Below are 12602 nucleotides of genomic sequence, written 5' to 3' on the forward strand. Positions count from 1 at the left end.
GTGGTGACAACAGAGTACAAGCCTGATAAAAATTTAATCACCTTATCTTTTTAAAGCAAATTGCATATTTGTTTACACACAATATACATAACATAAAAAAGAAAAAGCTGCTATCCAATCCCCCTCCCCTTCTAATCGCATTAAAGGCCCTTGCCTGGAAGTTTAAAAAAAAATTTAAATGTTTTATTCTTTATTCTGAAGTCCCATTGTTCAGGATTGCTTTATAAAGGCAGCCCAGGGGAAGATGAATATCGCCAAACTTAAACTCTGGACCAGCACTGAGCTGCAGATGCCTGGGATACGTCAGCGGAGTTGGTCCAGCTTAACTGGCTTCGGTGGTGCCTACTCCCCATCAAGAGTTGCAGGCAAGATGGGAGGATTACAGACAGGCCCGCGGATCTAGCACTTTGATTTGAAGCTGCTTTGTAATGAATTGCCTTTGATTCTGTGTCAGATCTGCTAACCTGAACTTTTTCCGCATTGTATGCATTTCTGAAAGGCTGCTGTAGGAGAGATTGCATATTGGTACTGGGTTTGTTGTTGTTGCCTTTTCACTAGGCTGATGACATTTCAGTCCCTTGTGTTGAATTCAAAACATGTTTTCAGTTGTTTCTGCTCACCTTAGTGCACAGAGCAAGAACATTGTTGGCTTTGTTAGTTTACTATTTTATAGGTACTGGAGTGCTGACAAAAACACAGTCAAAAGTAGCTTCTGGCCCACTGTGGAGTGGCTCTGGGCTGAGAACTCCCTCACTGGATATAAATTAAGTCCCAGTGAGATATTCTACAGGTTTTAAAATTATGAAAGCTCCTATGCTTAGTAGTTCCTTGATCTATTTTTTACATACCTAACTGTACTCTTTGGGACATTTTTGTGATTTTTGTTCCTTTTGATTTGAGGATTTGCTCGGCAAGGACCACCTCAACAGTAAAACTTGTGAAAATCTATCACGTGCAACAGTCATCATAGACTCATCGTGTTGATGTCTGCATGTTTCTTTCCTTCTCTCCTTTCCTGGGAGAGTACCTCTTAGAGGTCCAGTGACAATAGTTGTGATTTTAAGGTGCTGTTCTGTCTTTGACTGTTTTGAATGGTCTTGGGTATTTCACACTGACCTGCCTGTAATTTTTCTGTTGTTGAATTGTAACAAAAGCCTGTCTACATTCCCTGGCTTCCAAATATATTGTATATATTTGTATTAATAGTATGATGTCCTTATTGATTCCATTTTTTTTTTCCCCACGGTTGCTCCTATTGTGCACTGGGCATTTTCCATGCACTCTGTTTTTGCTTCAGGGAGCTTGAAGAATGTGCAGACTAAAAGCACAGCATCAGGATGAGAGTTGCCTCTCCCTGTAGGTATGCTGGGAGAATGAGTATAGATAGTGCTTAGGCATGATCTCAATGACTGCATGGACCTTGAGTGGCCATCAAGTGAAGACAGTTCATGAATAATTGCTGGTATGATATATCAGCTGGCGTAACTGCAGCCTTGTTAATATACTGAAAGCACGTATATCGCCCATGCAGAAATTAATTTGAAATCCTTTCCTTTAGGCTAAAGGCACAGTTTTGGATTTGAGACCAAAAAGGTTACCTTAGTGGTTGTCTTGTAGTTCTGCAGGCTGATCCATTGTATTGTGTGTACGCTTAATTTGTGTAGCCTAGACCTAGTAATCATTGTGTAATGGAGTCCCCCATGTAATCGGTACTAAAGCTAGTCTCTGGCATACAGAAACAAAAAATTGTGTCGAGCATACAAGTCATAGTTATGTTCCAGGAGTGCAAAGTATAAAGTTGTCCTCTCTTTAGGAGAGTTGTCTTAGGGGGGGCTAGCCAGCAAATGATTGTGGCACACAACATAACGACAGCTGAAATATATGTTGGCCTATAAGATGAAGTCAGGTTTGGTATTCTCGACCTGTTAATACTGAAGTATGGCCAGCTAGCCAAGAAATTAAGAAATCAAGTAGGTGACTTCATTTCAGAGCTGTTATTTAGGGCTGAAGGGTATGTTGGGTTAGGGTGCATTTTGGAAAACCCACTATAGGAACTGCAAATATCCTTCTAAAGTGCATGTGGGCTTGTGTAGACTTAATGTACTTAATGTGTAGACTTACTTAAATAATGAGATGGTTGCAGAGCAATGGTATGATACGCAGTGGGGATTTGTCAAGTGCAGGAATCTATCTTGCTGCATGGCTTCACATGACAGTGGTCCATTTGCATCTGGTGTTCAATTATTCCATTTTATTTTAAAAAAAATGTTAAAATGTGGTTATGTTATGTAAATTTGGGAAATCAGATAATGTATCCTGATCCTCTTGCTGGAAATTGAGAAGTATAAAACTCTGAATGAATGGCACACTCTCAATGCAATGTGGTATGCTGGGTGTCCTCAGTGTAAATGACAAGTTTAGGACTAAGCAGAGGGAAGGGGTAAGCAAGGCATGTATAGGCAAGTATGGCATTGATAACCATTCAGCACCCAATAGATATGGTGTGGTACTGGAGCCTGTGCTCCATTTAGTAATATGAAAAATATCAGGCTGAAAATCAAGACGCTGACTTCATGCAGAGGGTATGGCAGACTAATTAAAGAAAAAAATGTGTACGGATTGAGCCTATAAAACTCTTCCTGACCTTGAGAAAACTCCCAGAGAGCTGTGGGAAACTCCAGTCTGTCCCCTCTGAACTTTTTTGTGTTGTTGTTTAAATATAGTAACTGCTTTTTTAATTAAAAAGAAAAATTAGATGGCATTTCAAATTGTGTCCATGGTGCCTTGGGGACCTATTACAGTACAAATTACCCTATACTATTTAGTGAGGTCTTGTTTACTATTGTGTGAAGCAAGGGTTACCAGTGTAAGGATATAGGACAAGAAGGGCCCTTCTTTGAAAGTCTGGCTCTGCACATGAAAGTGACGCCAGCAATTGGAAGCAATTTGTGGAATTGTTTGATTATATTAATTATGGCACCAGCAAACAGTGCTTGGGAAACAGTTTTGTTTTCTTGCATTCTTTCTTGATTGCTTGCAGCAAAAGCCAAGATACAAAATGTGCCTTTAAGGACTGCCGGAGAGTGCAGTTCAAGCCATTGTGTAGAATTGGCACTGAGCTTGAAAGGGTTGTGTCCGGCTTGATGTGAGAGTTTTCCAAATACAGCTTCAGCCTGAACTTCACCTAGGTCAACCTCTCGAATTAAAACAGCTTTTGTCTTCCTCATCAAGGAAGATTAGCTCTTTCCCTGCTAAGTAGGAGCCCACAATGAAATCCATGTTATTTCTAGTAGTACCACCTCTTATAATAATGTCTTTCAGTCCAAAAGCCTGTATAAACTTAACAAATTGATATACAAGACTCAATTCAGTTCGCCACTGAACTGCAGCCTTCTCTGATGTGGTATGGGGCAGCTGTTCCCCAATTTATGGGAAAATGTTTTAGTAGTTAAGGATTTCCAAACAGTCTACTAAGCTGAGACTGCGGCAATAACTCTGCTTATGCAGGCTGGCTGTCACACCAGTGTTTGGTCAGGACATGGAGCAGTATACTTCTGCTCAAAGTGGCTGTAAGATGGGGTGTTTTTTCTTGTCTCTGTCAGCAGACAATGAATTATGGATATTTTGCATAGATCCCAACTACCACGCCAAGGCATTAGTGTAATTCTCATTTGGAAGGAAGGAGTCTACTTTCTGGTCTCCTTGGAGGTTGATTGCTCTCCCTGGCCAACTTCATGGTGTAGTCCTATTAATATTCACAAGCTAGGCAAGATGATAATAGCAGATCTTGTACCAGCCAGAAGAGAAAAATGAATCTACTCTGGCGTTTGAAGCTCTAGCAGAATATTTGAGAGAGCTGACGAGATGTGGGAAAAGGTGGTGTGAATTCAAAATAGAATTACTGGAGAATTGTGAAGGGATTTACATAAGTAAAATTCATTGCCTGATCTGTGAAAGTAATTGAAGCTCAAATCCTGAGCTCCTGAGGGTAGCAAGGAAAGGAATATCCCTTGTTTCTTGAGTGAATCTCTGGTCAACTGTTACACTGAAATTGTGTAGGTAATCATATTATGCTTGTTATCATGGTGATGAACACCTAGAAGCAGAGTAGATTGGTTCCTGTAGGAGCACTGTACTTAAATCTTTTGGCTAGAAAGGTTTGTAGGTGTTGACACACTGACCCTGATGTCAGGTAGAGAATCCCTACCTGATCCTGGGCTCTGGTTAGCTCAGGACACAGTTTTCATGCCTGCTCTTTCTGAAGCACCATAAATTGGCGACAGGCAGGTGGGATGCCAAGTTAGATAGGACGGGCAGTCTCTAGATGAGCACTCTCATCCAGTCCACTATATGTGGTGTGGCATATCTGATGTTCCTATTGCAGTGTTTATGGGCAGAGTAACATAGTATTTTTGTTCTTGGAAGGCTTACAAAGATGTTTTTCCTGATCAGTTCAGGGGTTTTTTTGCTGGGATATTGAAGGAGAAAAATGACCACCTTGGCTTGAACAACATCAAAAGGTGGGATTTTGGATATCTTTAGCAGAGGAGAAGTAGAGTTGCTACCTACTCTTAAGCAATAGCTTAATGTAAAGAGTTCAAGCAACAGGATGTTGTTACATTTTCTGTTATTCTTGTCCTTTCTGTCTGATGGTAGAGACAACTGTAACAGGAGGGGCTGGGCAAATTGATCTTCTGATTTTAGGATGCTTCTGCTTTTTCTTTGAAGCAGAACTTTAGGGATAATTGCACGAGCTTTTCATGGGTTTAGAGCACAGATTAATGGTAACTTTTTTTGTAGAACTGCTGACATGTTTTGGGACTAGGTGGAGAACAAGTGTGTGCTTGCTAGTGTATTGTGGGACTCTGAGAGCCAGCGCTTGTACCACTGGTATTTCTCTTAATTTTGCCAGAAACCAGTGATAGATTTATTCTTCTTGCTTTAAAGTTGATTGGAAACTGAAACAGATAAGAGTGCTGTATTTGAACCTTGTACCCCTCTTTGAACATGGGTAAATGTTTTTTTTAAGTTTTGGATGATATACATAGCTGTTGCAAGAGAAAAAAAAAGAAAAAAATCTAATTAGTTTATAATTGTGTTGTGCTGAAGTACTGGATTCTCGGGTCCCACAGTACTGACAAAAAGTTTCTATGTCCTTTCAATGCTCCATCATTGCAGTAGCAGGACAAGAGACTGGTCCTTGTCCACTCTCAAGTGCAGCCCGCCTGCATCAGACTGTAGCATGGATGTTTCCATCTGGGGCTCTAATTATTTCTGGTTTTCAGGTCAACTGGCTTTTGTACTCTCTGTTAGCAGGAGAGTTGATGCAGGCACACACTCCTTAACTGTGTAATTAGGGTTCAGGCTCTGAGGGTTCAATTTAAGGAAATCCTGAAATTGTGAAAACCAGCTGTTACGAATAATCCATTGTGAGTGAGGATTATCCCCAACCCTTTGCCTCTTTCAAGTTTGCTCTTTTTTTCCTTCCCTCAGGAAGAAAGAAAAATGTCTGCCTGTCATACTAAAAGGTTACGTTTGCCTCACATAAAAATTATTTCCAACATCAGGTGTGCTATGTTAACTTGTTCTCTGGTGTTCAGTCAGTTTTTAACATTTGAATGTTGACAGGAAACAAGAAATTGCAGGTGGTTGAGTCTTCTACCTGCAGTGTTCAAAGGAAGCAAATAGGGTATTTTGTTTACAGGAGGGAAAAACAAAGTTCAGTTTCCCCCTGAAACTCTGCTCACAAATTCCTGAATGGAATGGGAGGATTGGAGGTAATATCAGTAGTTGAAGAATAGTCTAGGAATTTCTTAATATTGAGTGCAAAAAGGAATATTTTTCTATTCTAGTGAGAGCTACTGGTGTACCCTCAATGTGCTTTTTCCTAACACAGGGGTAATAATCCTGAGCCAGCGCTTTCTCGGGAAACCATGGCAAGTACCATTGCAGGTAGCTGGTGTAATACATTTGCTGATTTTTCTATTGGTAGGATGAACTTTTAATTTTGACCTGAAAGCTGAGTTCTGATGAATCAGGAGACTTGAAATCTTATTAAAAAGATTTTTCTTTTTTCCCCTGTTATGATTTTCAGTGTCTTAAGAAAACTGTGTAATCATCCATGCTAATACTTTCATGTTCATCAGTGCTAGCTAGGATAGTTAGCAGTAGGCTTTTTTTAACAAGTGTGCATATGAGAAGAGAGTTGTTTAAGTTCAGCAAAATAAATTATTTTCCTTGGCTGTGCTGGAGACCATGCCCTGCACCTATGTTGTTACACCTGTTTTCAATGATGTGTTTATCAGTTGCTTAAAAATTACTCGTCTCTGGCTGGGCTACAAGGAGACACTGTATTATCTTGCTTCTCATCTACAATGTGTCTAGCATTCAGTCTTTAAAATCTTCCATTCAAACACAATGTTTCATTAGCTTTGAGGGAGGCAGGACTACTCCTAAATATTGAAGAGATCTGTGGAAATAGGAAATAGAAATATGGAGATGAGAAATCTGAAAAATAAAGTCGGAAAAGGAAAGAAAGATCTAAAACTCCTGAAGGGCAGCATAGCAAGTGGAATTGGGAGTCAAGGAAGAAGGAGTGGGACTTTAGGAGAAGGAGCAGAGACTATCCTTGGAGACATTTTCAAGGAGCAGAAGAGCAGGAGAGCAGAAGCAAATAATAAGCAAAAAATAAAAAAATAATTAAAAAAAAAGATAAGGAATGACAATATTAAGTGAAAGGAGAATGTGAAGTGGGGAAATTATGTAAAAGGTAAAGTAGGATCCAAGCTTACAGGTAACAGTTGAAATATAAATGTGTATGGGGAAAAAGCACAGCAGTGTTCCTTCACCCTGCCGTTGGATTAGGAAATGGAATTAGAAGAGGAGATATTCTGCCAGCTTTTGTCCTCCTCCCAGCTGAAATAGTAGTAGTAAAAACAAAGCAAAAGTAAACTGTGCCGGTTATGGACACTTATATGCCTTATGTGTTTGTTGTGTTTCGTGTACTGGCCAGCACTCCCCAGCAGTCCGGTATGGAGACTGTCCCCAGGGCCTGAGCAGCGACCACTGGGGTCAGCAGGAGGGTCTTTGTCAGGAGGCTTTGCTGTCTCCTTGTTACAGGGAGGCCTGATTAACTTAAGAAAATGAAGCATTAGGGAAACCTTAAAACTTGTGTAGCTATGAAGATCTTAATTGCGGGGGGGGGAATTGATTTCCTATATTTATACACAAGAAGGGGGTCCAAAGTTACTGAAAAATCTGCGTGTTTCTACACAGATTTCTTGCATGAGTAATTGTAAAACTTGAGTCTGCAATGCATTTAACTATGTAAGATACTGTAAATCGCTAAGAAGCTAGCTTGTATTTGTGAAAATTTTGTAAAATACTGCATTTATCCTTTATTTTGTGCATGTGAAACTGTTCTTAGACTTGGAAAATATTTTTCCTGATGAGGTATGACTTTTCATTTGAATTTGAAAATTCACTTTTTTTTTTCCATTTCTAAATGGCTCTGTTTGGACTAAATCCTTGAGGCCATGCTGAGACAAAGAATATTGTGCTAAGAGTCTGTATTCTTATTTGTTAATTATTAACAGTAGTTGAAACTAAAAGAATGAAGTGGGTTAAACTATTTTACAACTAGATTTTCATATCTAACCTGGGTTAGTTGATGGTCCAAGTACATTTTACATAAGACCTGTCTGGGCACTTCTTGTTACAGACATGGTTATGATGGGTGGGAATGAATTTGCTAAGCTTTCAGATATCTTATGTGCCTCTGAGGACTGCCCATTAATAATATTAATATATAGGTATTTTCCACTGTTGTATGCAAGGCATTTCTTAGAACTTTGAAGCTAAAGTCTTTTTTAGCACGTGGACCTTTTCAATTTAATCCATTAGCAACTTGGCAAAATAAAGTAATTGTCCAACAGAGGAAGAAAAAAAAAAATCTATTAACATTTGCTACAAATCCGAGTAGTACAGGCAGCACTTAATTAATGGAACAGATTTCTCACTATGTATTCAAGCTAACATAGCTATTGTTCAGGAGAGATTAGACCCTTAATGTAAGTAAGTTAAACTAGACCTCCATCTAAAAATATCCGTCATTTCAGCTATTAAAGGTCTGATGTCTTCTTCGGTGACAGATATATTTCCCTTCATTTCCTTGGTTTTGTAAAATGTAAAGTATGCATTGTGTGTAACGCGAGAAATCCGTGGAGGTAGATGAAACCCCGATTGTGCCTCCCCGCCTGTCTCTCCCTGCCTGCTCCTTTGTGCTGCTCCCTATCACGGAGCCTCTTCAGCCCTTAGACCTCCTGGCACCAGAGCAGAAAAACAGAAAATGCCATTTGTTTGGGTATGATGCCAGCCACCTAATCTGTTTGCAGAATGAGGGCCATGGGATCTGATTAGGTAATTTAGATACCTTGTGAATTTAATAATACCTGAGCTGCCTTTGGCTGTCAGCCCATCGTTTCACTGGTAGGAACTACCATGTTCTTCTATTTCTTCTGTAAACTTCTTCCCTGTAGTACCTTATTTTGAGTCCAAATAGGTGTTAAGGGCTGCAGGTGAGGTGTATCTTTACTTCTTCATATAGGGAAGTCAGTGGTAGGTAGAGGAGGTGAGATTGCGCAGTTTTTAAGTACATTTTCCCCAGTACGGTTCCATGTGCAGCATATCCTTTTTTCTTGAAAATGGAGTTTTTCAAACATAAGATTCTCTGTTTAAACACCTCAGATGATGTACCAGGTTTCAGATGTCTTGGGCCGTCCAAGTGCTCACTGATGTCACTGGCAGTTTTTGAAACTCGGTTTCTCTGAAGTGGTTATTTCATCCTCGTGGCTGGGAGTTCCCTCACTTGCTGCTGCAGCGAGTGTTGCTCCAGGGCGAGAGGCTGACCTTCCCCGGGGGGCATCGCTGTCCCGCAGGGTTTGCAGCAGCAGCCTAGGTGCCTCCGTTCAGATACCCACAAGGGAAAATTTTGGCTGCAATTTTAATGCCACATCTCCTCCCTTCCTCTCTCCTTTCCGCCAATTAGCATTTTTTGGAAATTAGAGCCTCGCAAAGCCTACTAGCATAAATAGAAGTGTTTTAGGATTTGTTTGCTTTAATTAATTTAAAGTGTGTCTTTCTGAAAGGATTTAGTTAAACATCTTTCTTAAACGGTAATGTGCCAGTAACAGCAACATTAGTAATAGCGATAAGACCCAGAAAGGGAAACCAACTAGAAAGCAAAATGAAATGCCTCTTTGTCCAAAAACTAAATGGTCTTCCCAGGAAAGTGGAGGAAACCCTGTTCAGGGACACTTACAATTAGGTTGGTCAAAACAGTAGAAAACATATAATATGAAACAAATCCTGCAGCGGTAGAGTGGGACTGCATGATGTCACTCTTTTTCCTGTTTTTATTTTGTTTTTCTCTTTTTTTGCCTGTTGCTGGTTTTTTTTTTTCAAGCAGCACCCAAGATGTTCTCGGAGCTTTCCAAATAGGAAATAAGTTGCTTTTCATGTAATGATAAATTATTTTTCATAATGAAGATGGAGTATTTGTAAGGCTAATGATATTAATGGGATTTATATGAAAGCATCCAATTAAAAATCAAAACAGCTGCATCAAACATGACTATACAATGTAATAAACCCATATAATATTGTGGTCTGGCCACACCATATTACCTAGTTTGATTAATTGAACCTTACACATGCAAAGATAGTCATTATCAGACTTCTCAACCATCAAGGAAAAACAGTCTCAATTATTTTCACAGTGAAATAATCATTGCTCTTTTTTCTATTCTGCCATCTGAAAAGAGAAAACAGCTGCTGCTGTGACTGTGAAATGCAAGATCTTGCAGAACTATGCAAAGTTGATTCTGCTTGATGCTGGACTTCTGCAGCCTTAATGTAGACAGTAATTTATTTAGTTATATAAGAAATGTGTTGCTCTTCTGCTCTTTTATGCTCTTGCGTTTTTTAAAAAAAGCAAGACTCCTCTATCTCCAAAAGTCTCCCTGTGGCTGCGCTGCAGGGCATTAGGGCTGTTTTAAACCTCTGGTTATGAAATGGCAAATGGGCAGTTTCCTGGTTTTGCTTCAACAAGTCCTCGTTTCCTCCCTTCCCAGTGCTGTGCGCTGGGGACGCTGCCTGGAACAATTTGCTACCTGACACAGCAAGATGAGAAGGTGGGCGCTGGTGCCGTGTCCCCCTGCAATCAGCTGTAAGTGCCTCTAGATGCGTCTGTGCTGGAGCAAATCACCTGTGCTTGTAGACCTCCTGTCTCCAGTAAATCATAAGCATCTCAATCTTTTTGTCAGGCTGTGATATGAGAATCCTCATCTGAATTTCAATATGAGGGGAGAGAAGCTGATTAAGTGTTTGAGATAAGGTTATGCGACACCACAGGTTAAAAATACCTGAACTGAGTTTGGCCAAGTGCCTGAGAACCACATTGCAGTGTATTCGGGTGGCTGAATAAGCTTCCAAGGAGTCTGCTGTCTTCCGCTTTAAGAAAGCAATTCTTCAGGAGTGTTCTTTTAGGAGCTGCATCTTTCTTGTTTTATAGTGTTTCTTTGGTCTCTGCTATCTTGCATTTCTTATCTACAATGTCACCAATGTGTCGAGTTAAAAGAAAATATAAAAGTGTAATAAACCCTAGCCATTTAGGAAGAAAAGGACAAATATTTTTGTGTGGTACAAAATGTCTGGAGAAAGACTTAAGTGAGATCCCCAGAATCCTACACAAGTTAATTCTAGTTCCCCTAAAATGTGACAGTTGAAACCCTTAACAAATACTGTGTTTTAGCAAAAAAAACAAAAAACAAAACAAAACACAAAACCCCCCAAACAAACACGAAACTGTATAGTTTGTTAAAACCTAAGCAATGTGCTTCTGGCAGGTCTAGGAAACAGACTAAAGACATTCGAGAACCTTCTGACTCTTAGGACTCTATATAATTTTAGTATTTTACTAGTTGTTTTTCATTCATGACTTATATTTTCATAAATATTCTTAGTGATGAGAAGAAACTTTGGGAGATGTGTGTAAATAATAGGAAAAGTCTACTGAGTAAAAGGCTTAGACCAGGCAAGTTGGTCTGGCTTGTTTAAAATTTTGCCTGGATTTAATACTTTAAAAGCTGTAGAAGGATACAGCCAGGATACTGCACTGCAATTTGGGGTATCACTTTTATGAACTATGTTTGAAGGCTTCTCTTATTTTTCATGGGAGTTACCATATTCCAGAAGTGTGATGCAGAAATGTGACTTTCCTAATGCATCTGATTTACCTCCTTATTTTCTTTGGTTGATTTCAGAAGTAAACTTGCCTATTCATTTTTTCCAGTTATACTGAAATGTGATGTTGAGCGCGTTTGTCATGCATGTTCTTGGGTTTGTTTTTTTTTTTACAGATGGGCTGAAGCCAGATACCAAGATGCTTCTTACTGTTGCCTCCAAGAAGAAATCTAAGGCAGGGAAGGGGGATACAGCCAAAGAGGATGAAAGCAGCAAGAATGATTCAGCCCAACCTGTTACCATCTCTCTTCTCTTTAAAAGATATGTCTTTGACACACAGAAGAAAATGATTCAATCCTGAGAAAGTGAGAGACACCTCTGATCGTGCCTGAAAGACCAGACTCTGAAATGAATTCAGGTGGAATGTGTTTCTTGTCTGAACGCATTAGACCTGTTCTTTCCTCACAAACAGAGCCTGGAAGCTCCTGCTGACTATGTGCCCCCTTCCAAAATCTCTGCAATCTGGTTTTGTTCTGTTAGAATCTGCTTATTTGGTCATCTTTGCAATGTGAATCTTTACTGCCTCTTGGAGAATGTCACCTGCCAGATGAGCACATTCAGGTGTGCATTCTAATAGCAATGTTTTTCTGGAGAATTGTTTTGAAGTTTCTCTTCATTTAAAAGTTTGCCACCAATATTAATCTAAATCTAGTCAAGATGTGAATTTCATGCGACCCACAAAGTGAAGCTGATTTAGTCTAGGTTTACTTCCCCGAGCAAAGTGGGGGGACAGAAAGCACATGATTTAATAGGTGAAACCTAAAATGGATGTTTCACATTCCTTCAGCTGCAACTGTGTAAGATGCTATCTGAGAGATGGTATGGATCTTTTTTATAAATATGATTTATATCTAGAAATGTTTTTCATATTAAACATAATGATGCGTGTAACTGAGAGTCTTAATTGTTCTGTCTGCTGTTCCAAAGGTTCAGAACCTATCTTCAGTGATATTTTATATAGCTTTTCTGAATTTCCTGCCTGTTCTGTGGTGAATCCTACTCCAGAATTGTTTTCTTTTTTTGTAACCAAAATGTCTTTTGTGCGTGAAAGAAAAAGTTGCCTCTGGAAAAAGTCAAGGGCTTTATTTCATTAAAATAACGATAGAAGATTGCAGCATAAGCCTTGTAAAATGAGTATCTCCAAGATGCTTTAGAAACCATTAGTTGTTTAATAGGGATTTCATGGCTGCTTTAGTTCTTCTCAGTTTCATGTCCTAGGCTCATAAAAAGGAGAGCACTGGTAATATCCCTTCTTTGGTATTTATAAAGCATAGGACACCTTAACATGAAACCTAACAATA

General features: G+C 39.4%; 1 protein-coding gene across 4 annotated transcripts in view; it reads left to right on the top strand.

Annotated features, from left to right (window-relative positions):
- Positions 1–12373, top strand: part of EEFSEC (eukaryotic elongation factor, selenocysteine-tRNA specific) — a 128644-nt gene extending 116271 nt beyond the window's left edge. For 3 of the 4 annotated variants that reach the window (XM_075052607.1, XM_075052609.1, XM_075052610.1), the window contains one exon: positions 11418–12373. In XM_075052607.1, coding sequence (XP_074908708.1) covers positions 11418–11602 — 185 coding nt within the window. In that variant the 3' untranslated portion in view covers positions 11603–12373. The remainder of the gene's footprint in view (positions 1–11417) is intronic. The other variant, XM_075052611.1, reaches the window with a different exon arrangement.
- The last annotated feature ends 229 nt before the right edge of the window (positions 12374–12602 follow it).

Source organism: Buteo buteo, chromosome 21 (assembly GCF_964188355.1).
Source record: "Buteo buteo chromosome 21, bButBut1.hap1.1, whole genome shotgun sequence".
Taxonomy (NCBI): Eukaryota; Metazoa; Chordata; class Aves; order Accipitriformes; family Accipitridae; genus Buteo; species Buteo buteo.